Source organism: Lissotriton vulgaris, chromosome 1_1 (assembly GCF_964263255.1).
Source record: "Lissotriton vulgaris chromosome 1_1, aLisVul1.2, whole genome shotgun sequence".
NCBI classification, from domain to species: Eukaryota; Metazoa; Chordata; class Amphibia; order Caudata; family Salamandridae; genus Lissotriton; species Lissotriton vulgaris.
In genome coordinates, this window is record NC_141685.1 from 1,333,180,136 (window position 1) to 1,333,198,452 (window position 18,317).

Below are 18,317 nucleotides of genomic sequence, written 5' to 3' on the forward strand. Positions count from 1 at the left end.
TATCCGTATGCAGAGAGTGGGTCCAGGAAATGATGTGATCCATTGTTGCTGAACCCAAAGGTATGGGCCCGCCCTTCTAAACCCAAAGACCCTTCTGTATATATAATATCATATGCTAGCTAGGGAGGGTAAACTGAGGTTCTATTTAAACCTTTTTCCTTTAGCATTTTAACATGCTTTCACCCTTTGTTTTTTATGGAATAGTAACCATGCTGTTAACCTTGTTCCTTATAATATGTTTGCTTGTATTAGCTAAGATACTGCGTTTGAGAACACTGCATTAGAAATAAACATTTCAAACTCGCACGTGTCCTCATTGACTCCTCGTTCTGGATTGATATGTTAGTATAACGAAAGAGTGTTCATGTGTTCCACGTTATCTGAGGTGTTCTAAGTCCATGTTCTGGGTTGTCAAATCATTGGGGGTCGGTAAGAACCAATGAGACACTGATAGCTAGTCTGGTAGGGGATTTTGGATACTGCGGTGAGTTTTGGCACACCCTAATTCACTGAGGTTCCAAGTCTCTATGCACAGTTCTGTTTATGAGCAGAAATACCTGCTACACTTGTTTGCCCTTAGTATTGAACCCTTGGTGGTCAGGTTTAAGTCCAACGACAAGATCCGGGGCATCCCCTTTGGCGGTTTTGAGCATAAGGCCTCTTTTTTCACCGATGACATTCTCCTTTCGATTGCAGACCTGGTGAATTCGTTACAGGCGGTGCAAAGTGAACTACGCAGCTTTGAGCAGGTAGCTGGGTTTAAGATAAATTTCATGAAATCTTTCATACTTAATCTTACCCTTCCTCCTGCTGAGGCGCTACGCTTAAAACTCCTGACGCCTTTTCAATGGGGTAAACACTCTTTACTCTATTTGGGAGTACGTCTCACGGCTCGTTTGGGTGATCTGTATAAAACAAATTACCCTCCTCTGCTGACCCAACTCCAGCAAGACCTTAAACATTGGTCGCCCCTCTACATTTCTTGGCTGGGGCACATTAGCGCAATAAAAATTATGGTTCTACCTAAATTTTTATATTTATTCAAGGCACTCCCTATTGAATTGGAGAGTACTATGTTGCCAAGCCTCCGCACTTTGATCACTAAATTCATCTGGCAAGGGGGAAGGGCGCGCCTGCCCTATCATGTGCTCAGACGCCCTTGTTATAAGGGCGGATTGACCGTACCTGACTTTACTTTATACTATCAAGCTGCTCAGTTACGGGTATCAGCTGAGTGGTCGGCCAGGGAATCAGACAAGCACTGGCTCCATATGGACCCCACCGTAATAGGGCGTTATATATGGGATGCGCTGTGGAAACCCAGGAGAGATTGTCCGCCCAATGCAAACCTTAGCACCCCCACCCGCACAGCACTGATCATTTGGGACAAGGTTACCAAAAGGGAGGGTTAGAGTTCATTCCATACGCCCATTCATTTTAATCCAGAATTCCCCCGGCGCTACATGAGGGGCCCTTTGACAGTTGGAGGGAGGGGAACTGCCTCAAAATATCTGATCTATTCCGTTATGGGGAGGTCTTAATGTTTGATGAATGCAGGAAGGAATTCACGCTCCCACAGAGGGAACATTACCACTATCTTCAGTTCAAGCTTTGGGTCATGACACCTCACATTAGAGAGGCGGCTACTACAGATCTTACAGAAATGGAGAAGTTTGTGGTCCATGGAGCGGGCTCCACGAAAGCCGCTATCACGGCTCTCTATGAGATGCTACTCCACACTCTACATTCTCCACATTAGTTTTTGGGAGCAAGTTCTAGGTAGGGATATCTCGGATGGGGAATGGGCACATATATGGAGGGACATTGCCAAACATAACAAGTCCATGGCTCTCCGAGAAGCACACTATAAAACATTACATGATTGGTACCTTTACCCTACTAAGCTTCGACGAATTTTCCCGGACACCTTAGATCTTTGTTGGCGGGGATGTGGGCTGCAGGGGTACTTCAGGCATATATGGTGGGATTGCCCTAAGATTCGACCATTCTGGGACGAGATTTTTTTCTCATATCAAAGACATTTTGGGTTATCCTATCCCGGTTTCCATTGACATTGCTCCCCTTGGAATTAGAAACCCCACCTTGATCAGGGTTGGTTTTTTTTGGGGGGGGGAGAGTTATATGTGAAAAAAGCAAGTGTAAAGCTATGGAAAGAAGTTGGAGAAGGGATTACTCCCCTCAGTCCAAAAGTATTTATAAAGCCACACTGAAAAAATACCATGCATTATGTCATATGGTACAAGCCGATTACGTCTCCTCCACTATTTTGGGGGCGTAGAATTGTCCTTGTACCCTATTTTCCATGGTTAAGAAGCTTTCAGGTTCAGGGACGCAACCTAGTCTGCCTGTTCTTGACGAACTACAATGTAATACACTTGCTAACTTCTTCATAACTAAAGTTGAACAAAGCTACCAGTCTTTAGGAGGAACTAGTGTTACGAGTGCGGCTCTTTCTGGTCTTGCTTTGGTTCCTTCCGTAGCAGAGCATTCTCTTCTAAAATTAGAGAAGTGGGCTCCTTTGGACATTGGTTCATTCACAAAAATCTTAGCGAGCATTAAATCAGATTCTCCGTGCGACCCTCTTCCAGCTGCAGTGCTCTCACAAATGGAACAGCCTGCTTTAAGAATCGTTATGGAGCTACTGAATGCCTCTCTTAGCGAGGCAGAGATGCCAGCCGTCTGGAAACATGCAATGGTCCTGCCTTGCTGAAGAAGCCAAATACGGACCCTGCTATGCCTACTAATTTTAGGCCGATTTCCCTGCTCCAATGTTTTCCAAAGTTTTGGAAAAACATGTAAGCGCCCAGTTATCTATGTTTGTGGAATTCTCTAACTTTCTGCACACTTCACAATCAGGCTTTAGAGCAGGGTTCTCAACTGAGACTACACTGCTGGGTGTTACGGAGATGCTTCGCCAGCGTCTGGACGCAGGTGATACAGTGGCCCTTATACTACTAGATCTAAGCGTTGCGTTTGATGCGGTTTCTCACACCGTATTAATAAGGTCTTTACAGGCATTGGGCATCTCTGGCTTGGAGCTTGGCTGGCTGTCTTCCTTTTTATCGGAACAAACATTTCAGGTCTCTTCCACTAGGGCCACCTCAAAGTCTTACACATCCCTGTATGGGGTGCCACAGGGCTCAATTTTGAGTCCACTCTTCTTTAACATCTATGTGCAACCCCTGGCAGTGATTACTGAGGAAGCAGAGTTGGCGTTTTTTTCATACGCCGATGATACTCAAATCGTCTTTTCTCTATCGGCTGATAAGAGACTGGGTCCTTCTGCTCTGCAATTGGGCTTGCGCAACATTGCATCGTGGATGCAACTGAATTTGCTCAAGCTCAATGGAGAAAAGACGGAAGTGCATATTTTTGGTAAAAATTCTGAACATTGGGGCCCTCAACATTGGCCAGCAAAAATGGGGCCCTTACTAGGCTTTATTATTATTGACAATAAACTGTCAATGAAACAACAGGCAGTACAAACCGCAGCCACCTGTTTTACCATCCAAAAATGGTTAAAAAAAATCATTTGGATGCTCCCTGTTGTCCAGGCACTCGTAACATCTCGCCTGGACTATGGAAACGTCCTTTTTCTGGGTTCAAACAGGGATGTGCTGCATAAGCTTCAGGTGGGACAGAACTCTGCGGCCAGATTGCTGTACGGACTTCCTAGATTGTCCAGTACGGCCAATGCCCTGAGAGAATTACATTGGCTCAAGGTGGAACAGCGTACTAAATTTAAAGCCCTGTGCTATATGTTTAGAATTATGATTGCTCATCTCCTAAATACCTACAAGATCTGGTACGCCCTTATCACCCTTCTCGCCTGCTTCGCTCCTTCTCAGAATAGAAATTCGAAATCCCCAGGATCAAATTATTGAGAATGGGAGGGCGCTCCTACTCTCTTCTGGGGCCAACTTTGTGGAATTCGCTACCTGATGTGATGCGGAAGGAGAAGCTGTACCCCAATTTTCGCAAGCAATTACAAACTTGGCTTTTCACTGAACAATTCTAATTTCAGATTTCCAGAGTCTCTTTTATGGCCTGCGCTGGGAAACCCTTGTTGGGTAGCTGTGCGCATTAAAAAAATAAATTAACATAACATAACATAACATGTGCCTTAAATTAGCATCATTTACTCTGTACAGAGATGTAGCAGGCCTTGGGATCATGTGAAGCTGAACCCATCATAGCTGACTGTATTGCAACCCCGAACCCTGCACGCAAACGGGTGCCATTGAGGTCATTACCCTCTTTGTTATGCTTTATTTGATGCTCAATAAAAAGGAATTTTGACAAAAAAGATGCATGTTTGACTTGTGATATGAAAAGGTCCAACAAGAATTGAACAAGGTACCTTTTTCAAAGATTATTTAAGGGTAATAGGAAGGTGCATAAATAGGCTTTACATTTAAAAAAAATGACACAGTAGGCCTCTGGGTAAATTTAGAATATTTTTAGAGAATTTCTGACTCTTCCTTAATGAGCAGTGAATAATAGTTAATAAGGGCTTATAATAATGCAAAGTAAGAGAACAGGGATGTCCCTGGTATTTAGGGGAGAAACAATGAGGCAATGGAGGTTTTTCTTAGGTAAATAACCTGGGTGTTTGAATGTCATCATCATGTCGAATGTGCAAGAATGTAAAAATTAGGTTAACAAGGTCTATGAATATTAAGAGAGCATTTTGATAGTTTTAAAGCTTTACTAATGAAGTGTATTATTAACCGCATCGCTGCGGCGGCTTTTCCCGCTGTGCGCGGCATTTTCAAAAATCCCGCGTAACGTGACAAAGCCAGCTCGTCATCCGCGCAGCGCAGGTAACGCCCATGACGAGCTGGCTTTGTCATTAGCGTCGAAGGGGTTAAGGACAATTGAACTAATTGAAAACCCGTCCTGGGTGTATGTTTGTTAGAATGGAGATAGGCAGGCATCTAAAAGTTTATGTAGTATTGTGTGTTTGAATTGATTTTTGTGAGTAGTGCTTGTATATCAGTATAGTGTATAACTAGGGCTCCCAGTTTTCCGTTTTTACTGACTTTTACAGACAAATACAGACAGAAAACTATTTTTTTCCTGTCTGTATTTATTTTTAAATACATAAACATATGGAAAATCTGTCTTCTTTGGATGTTTATTTATATTGTCAATCATGAGTGCAAGGTCAGTTGGTGTACAGATTGAGTGGTAGGGGAGATGAAAAAAGACAATACATTTCCTAATTAGACTTAATTAAGTGAAGATCTACAGTTATTTATGCTATTCTGCAATGCAAGTGTTTTCAGATAATGCTATTGCACTATATACTGCTGAAACCTTTTGGACATTCAAATGTGAATGTACATTTATCAGTCAAATAAATGTGGAAAAATACCCATGGCAGCATCATTTATACAGAAAATACAAAATAGAAATGGATAAATACAGACAAAATTAGCAAAAAATAAATATGGATAAATACAGATGGAAATGTAGAAAAAATAAATACCATAAAAACGGGAGCCCTGTGTATAACATAATAATAAATCACATTGTATGGAATTGATTGGTGTATATATTTTCTTTTTTTCAGCCCTGATCAAGTCCGGGTTAGGACGAAACCCGTAGGCATTAAAGATTTGATGAAAGTGACTAAAAAGATTTGATAAAATTGAATGAATGACAGTATATGATGTTCTTTCTTTAATAAATTTGGAATAAAAATTCTTTGGAACTAAAAAAATGGCCTGTGGACTGGACTTTCTTTGAGAAATTCAATAATTGATCGGTAACATTGAAAGAAGGGGATCCGCTCCTTTTCCATTGGTATTGTTTCATTGAGGATTGTGGCCTGTGAGCGGTGGGCCATGGGGAATTGAGCGTTGCTAGTTGAATTGAGAACAATATTATCCAAGAACAAGTGTCAAGCCCTCACCGCCATGGGTTCAGTGAATGATAGACATTTCCAACTAGTTTAGAAGAATGGAGTGTCAGACATCAGGCATCTTTTGGAATAGCCGGTATAATCAGTATTTGTTTGCTGAATAACAAAGTACTCTTTAATATCCTGAAACTATTTTGATAGATACATGGCTCTGTGAGGGGGAGAAGTAACAAAATATCCCTGTTTAACTCTGGTAATGTTTTACATTCATTCACATTCAGGATACACAGATACTGATGTAGTTTTCTTATCCTAGAATTTAAATTGAACAAATACCATACATACCTTCTTTGTAAAAAGCAGTGTGCAGCAGTCATCACCCAATTGTTGCTGATAAGTGATCCCCCACAGATATGTCTATAACCACGTGATGGAGACATATACTGAAGACTAACTTGCCATGGCCATGCCCCAGGCAGGGCATCTCGGCCGCCTATAATTCGAGAGCCTGACACCATATCCACCAGTGTTCGTTCTCCGCAGGCTATAAAACCAAAAACAGGAACAATTATGAAACTAACAGTGTATCACAGAGTTTTCAAACAATGGTATAAGAAAGGTAGGCTAGCAGCATGCAAGCCAATGTAGATAAAATACATTGTGTACTTGTATAATTTTATTATAAATTAAAGGACTCATACCCTTTGCACTGCCGTAAAGGGGATATTTTGCACAATTCCTACAGTGAAGATCGGCCCCAACAGTTACCTGCTCCCAAGGAACACTCCGCATGTAACACAGCACTAAGGTCTGTTTATGAAAAGACACTACTCCTGGAAGTCCCTGGGCAAGCACTAGACCGCATCAACACAAGCTCTACTGGTGGGACAATCAGCATAACTGGCCCATAGGCCAGCGAATTGTATGAGGCACCAAGCGCCCTGGGAATACTGAGCCGCCGCGACCAGAGGCCTACCACACACCATGACCGCCTTAGCCCAGTGTAGCAGGGGGTGAGAGTGAAAAAAACGAAAGGCCACGTGTGATAACATACAATGCAGCAGGCAGCAGTGACTACTGCCACCCCCTGTGGGCCTGGTGGTACCCATCACAAGCAGAGTAAGATGGGAGGCCAGGGACAGAGGGGCGTAACATCCGGCAAACTAGATAAATACGCGTACACTAAAGATCAGGTTGAAAAGCCACCAACTAATGCAACCCAGGCGGAGGCTCCTGCACCTCAAGACCCAGAAACAGTCACGTTGACAGACATTATAGCCGACCTACAGCAAGTCCAGTCATCTATCAGTACGATCTCCACGGACATATCCCAAATACGGGCAGACTTCTCCAAACTCTCACAGAGACTAACGGAAGTTGAATCTACCACAAAGACACTGTCCACAGATACGACTGCACTACATCGCCAAGTATTGTTATTGTTATCTGAGGTTTGTATAGCGCCAAATCACCGTCAGGTCTCTAGGCGCTTCTGACAGATGCAGTAACAACAGTTGAATAAGTGAACAGAAGGTACGGATGTAACAACCTTGCTCAAATGGAACAAAAAGCTTCCCTAAACAAAAGCGTTTTCAAAGACTTCCTAAAGTGGAGAAGATTAGTTTCTTTGCGGAGGGGCTCCGGTAATTTGTTCCACATCTGTGGGACTTGGACAGAAAAGGATCTCCCACCCTTGGTTGCCATTTTGAAACGCGGACAAGACAACAGTTGGGAGTTGGAAGACCTCAACGCTCGATTGGGATTATAGACCTCAAGCCGTTCTTTTATATAGGCAGGCGCATGCCCATAGATTGCCTTATGGGCGATGCATAAGCTTTTGAATTCCACCCTTTGCTTTATGGGGAGCCAATGTACCCTGTGCAGTAATGGGGAGGCATGGGTCTGTCTGGGTGATCTAAAAATTAATCACGCTGCATCGTTCAAAATAACCTGCAGGCGGTTGATCAAATTTTTTGGCAAACCTAGATGGAGTGCGTTTCCATAATCAATCCTTGAGATTATTATTGCCGAAACAATGGTTCGGAGCATATTTAGGGAAAGTAGGGGAACTAGCTTGCGCAGCTGCCTAATTAAGTTGGTACAGGTTCCGACAACAGAAGATACTTGGCTAGCCATTGTCAGCTCATGGTCGATCTTAATACCAAGGCTTTTAACGTTAGGGCATGGTTTCGGGGTGGGGCCGAGCTCTTGGGGCCAGAACAAATCACCCCAGGGCGAGGCAGCGGTTGAGACCACCAGCACCTCCGTTTTTTCAGGATTTATTTTCAGCAAATTTGCCGTCATTCAGCTCACCGTATATTCTGGGCCTGGGTATGAGCAGATGTCGTGTTGTCAATACTGAGCAACAGCTGGGTGTCATCGGCATAGTTAAAAATTCTGCAGCCCATGCTTGCCAGGGAGTCTATCAGTGGTTGTAAATAAAGGTAAATAAGAGTGGTGACAATGCAGAGCCCTGCGGGACTCCACACTCAAGAACACCCACCTCAGATATACAATCCGCTAATTGAATCCTCTGTGTCCTCCCTGACAAAAAGGATTTTAGCCATTGAAATGCTAGGTTTATCCCAAACGCGGCCAGTCTGTCCAGGAGCGGGGCATGGCTGACAGTATCAAACGCCGCTGAAAGGGCTAAAAGTATCAGGGCACTTGGTTTTTTACTGTCAGCCATGCATCTGAGCTCATCCAGAACCGAGAGCATTACTAACTCGGTGCTATGATGTGCACGGAACCCCGCTTGACGCTCCAGGAGTAGATGGTGTGACTCCAGGAACGAAGACAGGGATTTTTGCACATGTTGTTCCAGGATCTTGGACAGAAAAGGTAGCTGGGATATTGGCCTATAGTTTTTCAGAATAGCAGAATAGTTTTTCAGAATAGCCGGAAGCTGACAATAAGCTCATTTTGGCCAAACTGGACGACCAAGAAGGTCGTTCGCGGCGCAATAATATCCACAATATTGGTGTACCAGAAAATGTAGGGGGGCCTGCTCTTAACTTATTTGCGGAGGACCTCATCAAGAACCAGTTGCAACCACGTGGGCTGTCTAGCTTTTTCTCCGTAGAAAGAGCTCACCGTGTACAGGGGGGGGGAGGCCACGACCTGGTGCCCCCCTCCCCCCCAGACCAATACTAAGCACGCAACTGACATAGCAGACTTCATTATCTCTACTGACCTGGATCTGCCAATTCTCACTGAAACATTGCTTACCGAATCCTCCTCGCCTCTCATTGACATACTAGTTCCACCTAACTATGATATTATCAGGCTGGACAGGAGTGGCAAGACAGGAGGTGGAATTGCATGCATCCACCGGAACAACAACACCGTAAACAGAGCTATATCCCCTGCACTCCGCCTTTGCAAATACATATGCTTGGAAATCAACAGTAATGGCAAACCTGTGTGTACGTTACACACCATCTATCACCCTCCTGGTAACAACCTTATCTTCACAGAACATCTCATGGACATGATCACCACTTACACTGGATGACAAAACACTCAAATTTACCTGGGTGATTTCAACCTCCACTGGAACGACATCAATGATACTGTGGTTAACAGTCTTAAAAACTTCCTCAACGCCCTAGACCTTAACCAAATTTGCAACAGCCCTACACACAATAAAGGTGCAACTCTGGATCTAATTATCTCCAAGAGCGATTCCACACACCTGGAACCGATCCTCCTGTGCGATTGGTCAGACCACCACATCATCAACTTCTTTATCAATGAAATAGTTAAACTCAATTCGGCTCAATCCACTAAACCCAAAGTTTGGAAAAGAGACTGGAAAAAACTCAACCCTAACACGTTACCCATTTCCAGCCACAATCTACTTTTGCCCCCTGCTGATGCCTCCAACACACATGATCTCACCAACCATTATCTCAACTCCACTTAACGATGACAGACGTTCTCTCAGAACTGCTGAACGCAACTGGAGATCGGTCCCTTCCGCCAAGCTCCTCATGATTCTAAAAGAAAAGAGAAATGCTTACTACCATAAGATCAGGCGCACAAAACCAGACTTCTTCAGTCACCAACTTGACCAAGCAAGAAATCGACCAAAAAAACTCTTTGAATTAATCAAAACCCAATCTAAGGACGCTCCTCAACGTCCACAAAACCTAACTCAACCACAACCCAAGTGATGAATTCTCTACCTTCTTCAATCTGAAGACTGAGAATATCAAGAAAGACCTCCTCATTGATCTAATCTCCCACTCTTGTCCACTCACCACAACCTCCCCTCTATCCATAAATGTAACACCACTAACACCTTCAAAGTATGTTTTAAAAAACGGTGCAGTGTGGTCTTCCTTTACACTTATTTTGAAGACGCTATAGGCAAGTTTCTCAATACCCTGAAGCCTTCCAATAACCTCACCGAACCTCTCCCCGTTAATGTGGTTAAAGAATTTACCCCATTGCTTCTCCCTCTCTGGACCAAAATGATCAACAGTTCACTCCTACAAGGTTGCATCCCTGACTCCCTTAAGGTGGGGCAGGTCTCCCCATCCTTAAGAAACCCACAGCTGATCCTTCGGACCTACACAACTACCGACCTATCACTAACATTCTCACGCTGGACAAACTGCTGGAAAAATGTGTTCAACACCAATTAACAAAACACATTGATTGCTTCAACCTTCTCAAAAAACACCAATATGGCTTCCGAGCAGATCACAGCACTGAATTAGCCATTACTCACATCATTGATGACACTCTCCAGATACTGGATCAAAACGGATCATGCCTTCTTATCCTCCTAGACCTCTCATCAGCCTTCGATACAGTCAAACACAAAAACCTGATAGGTCTTTTGAACTGTAGAATGGGCCTATCTGGATCAGTGCTTAACTGGTTTACCTCTTTTCTGCAAAACCGGAGCCAAAAATTCAAGGTCAACAACACCCTCTCCAAACCTGTGCCAGTTACGCTAGGAGTTCCACAAGGATCCTTGCTATCACCAACACTTTTTAACTTATTCATGGAACCACTCACATATCTGCTACAAACGTCCAACGTGCAATTCCACATGTACGCTGATGATACCCAACTCTACCTTAAGATCAACGCTCTGGAAGACATCAACCTGCTTAACACTACCCTCAAGTCCACTCAAACATGGCTGGCAGAGAATCACCTCAAATTGAATGCATCAAAAACAGAATTCCTCCTAATAGCCCCACCTGCCAAAGTCCCCATAATGCAGGAGTGGATAAAACACCTTAACTGCATTCAACGTTCAACCAACTATTGTGGACTAAGCGAAATCACTGGGCTTAACTCTAGACTGCAACCTCAACATGCAGAAACACATAAGTAACGCAACTAAAGGAGCAAACTTTCAGATTAACACACTGAGGAAAATGAAACCCTTCCTACCAGCCAATGACTTAAAGATTGCGGTGCAAGCTCTACTTCTACCTCGGTTGGACTACGGAAGTGTCTCGCTTTGCGGTCTCCCTAAAGTTACTATGGCCCCCCTAAGAGCCTCTACAAATGCGGCAGTGAGACTCATCACTGGCTCAAAAAGAAGGGCCCACATCTCCCCTGACCTTAAATCTCTAAACTGGATTCCATTTGAAGCCAGAATTCACCTGAAAATAGCATGCATGATGCATAAGGCCATACACCACAAAGCACCAAGCTATCTCACACAGAAACTTACAATATCCGGCGGAATAAGATCCACAAGAAGCTCGTAAAACCTCCTATTGAAGCCACAAAGATTCAACAAGAAAAAAACGTACAAACGCTCCTTCTCTGGAATGGCACCCAGGATTTGGAATGCCCTCCCCCTGGAAACAAGACTGAACCCCTCCATTGCAGCTTTCAAAAGGGAAGTAAAAGGCATTCTTATGGCAAAATGCTCTTAAACATAGACCTTTGTTTCCGCAAGTACATTTGTACATGGTATCAATTTAGCCCACCTAAGCAATCTATCAGTCGTTACCATTTCTCCTCAGTTCGTTATTGTCATCATCTTACTGCTCCTGTTTTTTTTTTTTTGTCAAAGGTTATTTTATTGAGAAAAAAAACCACAGAAAATAGCGACAATCTCGCACAGCATCCCTCGCAGAGGGATAAGCAAAGCAGGTGGGAGGCTCTGAAAGTCGCGGGCAGTCCAAGCAACGGGTCCATTAGGGCGCTTAGAGTATGCAGACACCATAGATGCAGCCCAAGCTCGGTGTGATCTGGCAATGTTACAGAGGGCCGTAGAGTCTCTTTTAGCTGCCAAAAAACTGTAACCAACGGAAGTCTTTTTGGGCTAGTAGCCAGGAGCCTCCCACCACAGGCAAGGCAGTGATGTCTCGAATAAACTTATAACAAGAAACTTCTCCCATCCACCGCCACCCCCCCACCCGGTGGTGGCGTCCCTCCACATTCACACTCACTCAGATGCCAGCATTCATACCTGGAAGAGATGTAGGCTCCGCAACGTAGGTGGGCATACCGCCGATGGCAGTCCCCTAGATAGGAACCGAACCAGCGGACCCCAACGAAAGGCAAAGTTTTAAAAATCGCCTAGAAAGACCTCAGCCATGCGTTCCATGCTTAACAATCTCCAAAGCCGAGCATGCCACAAAGAAATTGCTGGGGCCTCCTTCTTTTTCCATGCCGCCGCTAGGGTGGTCTTTGCCGCCCCAAGGCACAACCAAAGGATTTTCTTATCCGCTCGAGTCTGGTGTTCCAGCAAGGGATCACGGAGTCCTAGTAACACGTGCGGCATTGAGTCGGCCACGGGGTAGCCCAGAATGTCTTTAATGTGGGAAAGAATCTCCTCCCAGTAGGGGCGGTTAGCGGGGCAGTCCCACCAGATGTGGCGGAATTCACCCAACAGGCCACAACCTCGCCAACATCTGTCGGAAGTGCCAGGAAACACGCGAAGAAATTTAGCGGGGGTGAGGTACCAATCCATCATCGTCTTGAGATGGGCCTCACGAAGTTCAATGGAATGATTGTGCTTCGCCAAGTCTCTCCACAGTTGTGACCATTCGATATCCGATATCTCGCGGTCCAATAGTTCTTCCAGGAGGCCCATGTATCGCGGTCTGGGGGCGATCACTGTTGCTAAAAGGTGACGGTATAGGAAGGAGATGGCTCCTCGCATGCCAGTGGCCCGGGAAATGAAGGTCTCGAAAGGGCTAAGCGCTCTAGTGGCTGCATCGCGAACTGCGGGGGAGAGTGCCCAGTGTAGGATCTGGGCATGATGATATCGCTCCGTAGGCAAGACTCCATAGTCCCGTTGGCAGTTAGCAAATGTGAGCAGAGCATCTCCATGAAACAAGCAATCCCCTTTTCTCCACTCATCAAAGGGACCCTCAAGTAAGGCAGGAGGAAAAACCGGGTCGAAATGGATTGGCGTGAAGGGAGAGGGAAATGTCGTCCATCTCTCGTCCCCGGCAATCGAGTCCCACACCTTTAGGGTGGTGCTGGTGGGAGTGCTAATATACGCATTCTTTGGTCTGTCTCCCTTGGGCTTCCAAGCCAAATCCCATATCGACCTCCCCGCCACACTCCTGTCCATATGCAGCCAGTGCTTTTCCGACATGGGCTGAGACCATTCCACCATCACCCTGAGCTGCGCTGCCTTGTAATAGAGAAGTACATCCGGGAGGCCACCCCCCCACCCCCTCCTCGGCCGTCTTAAAGCGGTGAAGGAAAAGCGAGCTCGACCACCTTGCCAGATAAAGCGGAGCATAAGCGACTTAACCTTACAAAAGAAGTCAGCGTCCACGACGATAGGAAGTGCCCGGAAGAGATAAAGCAACTTGGGGAGGAGCGTCATTTTGATCGCGTGTATCCTTCCCAACCACAAGATGTACAGTGGCAACCAGCGCCTCAAATCTGAGCGGATAGACGCCAGCAGGGGGGGGGGGGGGGGGAAATTGGCAGCGTACAACTTCCCCACTGTGGGAGTAAGGTGGACTCCCAGATACAAAAGGGAAGAAAGGGTCCACTGCAAGGGGGACAGCGGACGAAGGCGGTCCACCTCAGCCAGGGGGAGCATGAGATTCAAAATAACAGACTTATCGTAGTTGACCTTAAAGCCTGCCACAGCCTCAAAACGCGCCAGCTCGATCTGAACCTGGGGGAGGGAATTCGCGGGGTCCGAAAGGGAAAGCAGGACGTCGTCCGCGAATAGAGCGATTTTGTGTTGCTCGCCCGTGAAGGGGAGGCCCTGGATGCCCGGGTGTTCCCGTATCGCGATCGCCAGTGGTTCAATACTAAGAGCGAAGAGCAGGGGAGAGAGCGGGCACCCCTGCCTCGTGCCGCGGGAGTGGGGGAAGAAGGCAGATAGATGCCCGTTGACCGAGACCCTAGAACGGGGACAGCTGTAGTTCGCTCCAATCATGGAGAGGAATCGAGGCGAGAAGCCAAAAGCTGTCAGGGTCTGGAATAGAAACCCCCAGTCAGCCCGGTCAAAGGCTTTCTCCGCATCCAACCCCACTAGGACCGCAGGAATGCGAAAGCAGTTAGCCTTTTCAATGAGGTGGACTACCCGGCGCGTGTTATCGTGGGGCTGGCGTCCCTTAATGAAACCGGATTGGTCGGGGTGGATGAGGGCAGGCATGAGGTCCTGTAGCCGGGACGCCAGTATAGTGGAGTAAAGTTTGGCATCGAGATTTAGCAGGGCTATAGGTCTATATGAGGCACATCTGGTGGGGTCTTTCCCTGGCTTAGGGATGATTGAGATAACTGCCTCCGCCATGGAGCCCGTGGTCGTACCTGAGTCCGCCATGGCGTTGAAGAGGAGTACTAAGGAATCACTAATCTCCGCAGCAAAGGTCTGGTAAAAGAGTGCCGTGTAGCCGTCCGCTCCGGGTGCCTTGTTGGGTTTCAAGTTCTTAATTGCCGTCAGGACCTCCTCCCTAGTGATAGGAGCCTCGAGTAACCCATTCCACTCGGGGGAGACGCGAGGGAGCGGGAGTGCATTAAGATAGGTACGTTGGGCTCCCCGGTCCAGATTGTCCCCCGAGTATAGTGCCACGTAAAACGCCCCAAAGAGTTCTGCCTTGTCCTCATCGCGATGCTTCAGGTCCCCACCGGAGTCCTGAATGCCCCCGATGTATTCCTTCTCTCGCTTGGCTCTCAATTGTCGCACCAGATGCCTACCAATCTTGTTGCCCTGCGAGTAAGAGAGCCGGCGCAGTTTAAGAAGAGTGAATTCCGCTCTGTTGCTATAGTGGTTCCTGAGCTTACCCCGGACTGCCGTCAACTCGCGAAGCGTTTGTCTAGTGGGATTTTGTTTATGAGTCTGTTCCAAACGGCCCAACTCAGCCTCCAGTCCCTCCCTATCCTCACGCCGTAACTTATTAAGAGCCGCATTGAGGGCCAAGCAGCTACCTCTATCGACGCCTTAAAGGCATCCCAGGTAACAAAGATCGAGGTGTCCTCTACAGGGTTAAGGTCAAAAAAGTCTCGGATCGCCGCCCGTAGAGCCTTACAGGATGGGTCATCTCTGACCAGTGAGGCCGGGAAATACCACTTTCGAGTCCCAGAGGAGTCCGGGGCCCAGTTTATACAAAGGGTCAGCAGGCTGTGATCAGAGACTGACAGGGGGAAGATCGAAGCATCACTTAGGGAGCCCTGAAGGGACTGGCCCAGGAATCCGTAATCTAAATGGGAATAGGTAAGGTGGACATGGGAATAATAGGTGTAGTCTTTCACAAGAGGATGCAAGGCCCGCCACCCATCGATCAGTCCTAGGTCGGCGAATCTCCTACGAGTCTCAGCCGAGAAGAGTCCAGCGTCAGCCCTCTGGGGGCGAGAGCAGTCCAGATAGCGATCCCACACCAGGTTGAAGTCCCCTAGTACAAAGAGCGTCCCCTCAACAAAGCCCTCTACAGTAGACAGCAGGTCCTGGAGGAACTTATTTTGTCCCGCATTGGGAGCGCATAATATCAGAAAAGTGCACAGTTTGCCGCGGAGCATGCCCTTAACCAGGATCCACCTACCCTCCTTATCACTTCTGAGCCCCAATGGTTGAAACCGTACTGCAGAGCTGAACAGAAGGGCCACCCCCCTTTGTTTAGTAAGGGCAGAGGACCTGTATATAAGCGGATAATTTCTATGCTTAAGGCGTGTCTCGTCCTTCCTCGCTAAATGTGTCTCCTGGAGACCCACCACATCCAAGCTATGGTCTACAATGTATTTCCACACTTTTTGTCTTTTTTGAGGGGAATTTAACCCCTTCACATTCCAAGTACCCACAGTGATCGGCATCATAGGTAGAATACCCCATCCTTCTCAGCAGCCCCCCAACTCCAGAGCAGTAAGTACCACTTCATCCAACAACCCTGGACCCCAATCCACTCCGGCTCTCTCTCAGGACTCGCCAGCGGGCCCCCCACGAGTCCCTCCAGTCACCCCAGTGCACCCCCACCCATTCAACCGCAGAACTCCTAGCACCCACACTAGTCACAGAATATCGTGCCCATCCTCCCAGGAAATATTGAACCCTCCCAGAGTAGAGTACCGAAACCACAACGCACCGCCACACACATTCACGCCACCACCACCCATCCCCTGTCCCTCCTGCCTCAACCCCCTCCTCCCCGCCTCCCCCCGTCCTTCCCCCAGGACTGGAAAGCCTCAACCGGAGTGCCTCCCCTGCCCTCAACAGCAAAGAAAGAAAACATAGTAAAAAAAGAAGAAGAAAATCACGAGTCACCATAGAGGAGTTCACAGGAACCCCTGAGGAACGGCGGGTGAGGGTCAAGGTGGTGACCCGCACGTTCCCTGGACTGGGTCGTCTTCTCCAATAGTACATAGGAACCACAGTACTTGAGCGGAGGGGGCGGTCCCCCCGCCGCCTATCAGCCTTCCCTTCTCAATCACGCCGCACCGGAACTCTCTGGACTTTGCGACTCCGTCGCGCTCGCCACCGAGGCACAGCTCCATTTCTCTCCTGTTGGCTGGCCGAGGGATCCGGCCTACTCTTCGTCAACGGACGCCCCACTCTATGCCAAGAGGAAGAGCGCCGCCGTCCACGTGTTGGAGAGTGCTCGTCACCAGGGGAGGAGGCCGCGTCATCCATGCCCAGAGGTTCTTTGGCAGCCTGCAAAGAGCGGACCTGGACCAGTCTATTCTGCCACCTGAAGATGAGGCGGAAAGGATGCCCCCAAGAGTACGCCACACCACGTTCTCGTAGAAATGATGTCACCGGTTTGAAATTGCGTCTCTTCTGCAGCGTCGAGGCAGCCAGGTCCTGGAAGAGCTGGGGGCGGTGTTCTCTAAATTGCAGATCTGGGATCCCTCTCGCCTTCCGAAGGATATGCTCCTTGAGTTGAAAGTCGTGGACGCAAACCAAAATGTCTGGGGGCGTACTCCCCGTGCCTCTCGGCAGCCCGACCCTGTGCACCCTATCCATTCTGACTTCATGAAGGTCTTCCTCCTCCAGGACCTGTAGAAAGAGTGCTTCCACATATCCACGCAGGTCGCCTGCCTCTCCGCCCCACGGCACCGCACGAATGCGAATGTTATTCCGCCGAGAGCGGTTTCCTAGGTCTTCCGCGTGCGTCTGAAGATCCAGGTTCTGCTCTGTCAGCCTAAGCACATCTTGCTGAAGCTGGTGCACATCCCCCGCTAGGCCCAGGTCGTGGTCCTCCAATGTCGCGACACTTTCGCCAATGCTGTCCACATCTCTCCTAACCTCTCTAAGGTCGGAGGCGAGCTGGGATCGGAGCTCTGAGATGTCCTCCTTGATGGTGGAGAAAAGCTCCAGCAGGAAAGCCTTGGTGGCTGGTGCTTCATCATCCCGCAACCGGGGAGACGAGCTAGTGCCAGGGGATCCCGTCGCCTGCGTCCCCCTCGTGGGCCCTTCCTTGCCCGGCTTGTCTTTGCGATTCCGTTGAGCCAACGAGACCTGCCCAACACCTCCTCCACAGGCACTACAATCAGGGGTGCGCTGTCCCAAAGCGTGCGTCCTACCACAGGCAACCCCTCCTCCGCTCCGTCGCCGATCTGGGCCCCAGGCACCAGCCTTCCACCTCTCTGAAGTAGTGTCCACACCATACTGTGCCCCACTGCCACCGGTCAAGGGCACTCCAAGGGGTCCCACCAGTCCGCGTCGGGCGTGGGCGCAGCCCAAACCTCGCTCCACACTGGGGCTGCAGGTCCCGCCAGCCGCAGAGCAGTTCCCTCGTCGTGCTCCGAGTCTTCAGGGGCGTTCCACCATCCCCCAGGGCCCCTCCGACTGCTTGGGCCCAACCGTGGGAGTGGCGGTCCTCAGGGGCCAAGGCACACCATCAACAGCTCACCTACGATCACACAGTCCAGTGGTGCCTGCAGGCCACGGCCCGGCCCAGGGGAGTCACCAGGCAGGGCCCGTCGCTAAAGGCGGGCCAGTCACTTCCTTCTCCGGCCGCCACTTCCCAGGACCACAATGGTCACTGCG

At 48.1% G+C, this 18,317-nt stretch overlaps 1 protein-coding gene across 1 annotated transcript in view; it reads right to left on the reverse strand.

The window, feature by feature from the left end:
• The window catches only part of LOC147749118 (transmembrane protease serine 12-like), a 427,409-nt gene extending 420,982 nt beyond the window's left edge, over nt 1–6,427 (reverse strand). Inside the window, exon 1 of the mRNA XM_086966340.1 lies at nt 6,233–6,427. Coding sequence (XP_086822466.1) covers nt 6,233–6,405 — 173 coding nt within the window. The 5' untranslated portion in view covers nt 6,406–6,427. The remainder of the gene's footprint in view (nt 1–6,232) is intronic.
• Nucleotides 6,428–18,317: the final 11,890 nt, after the last annotated feature.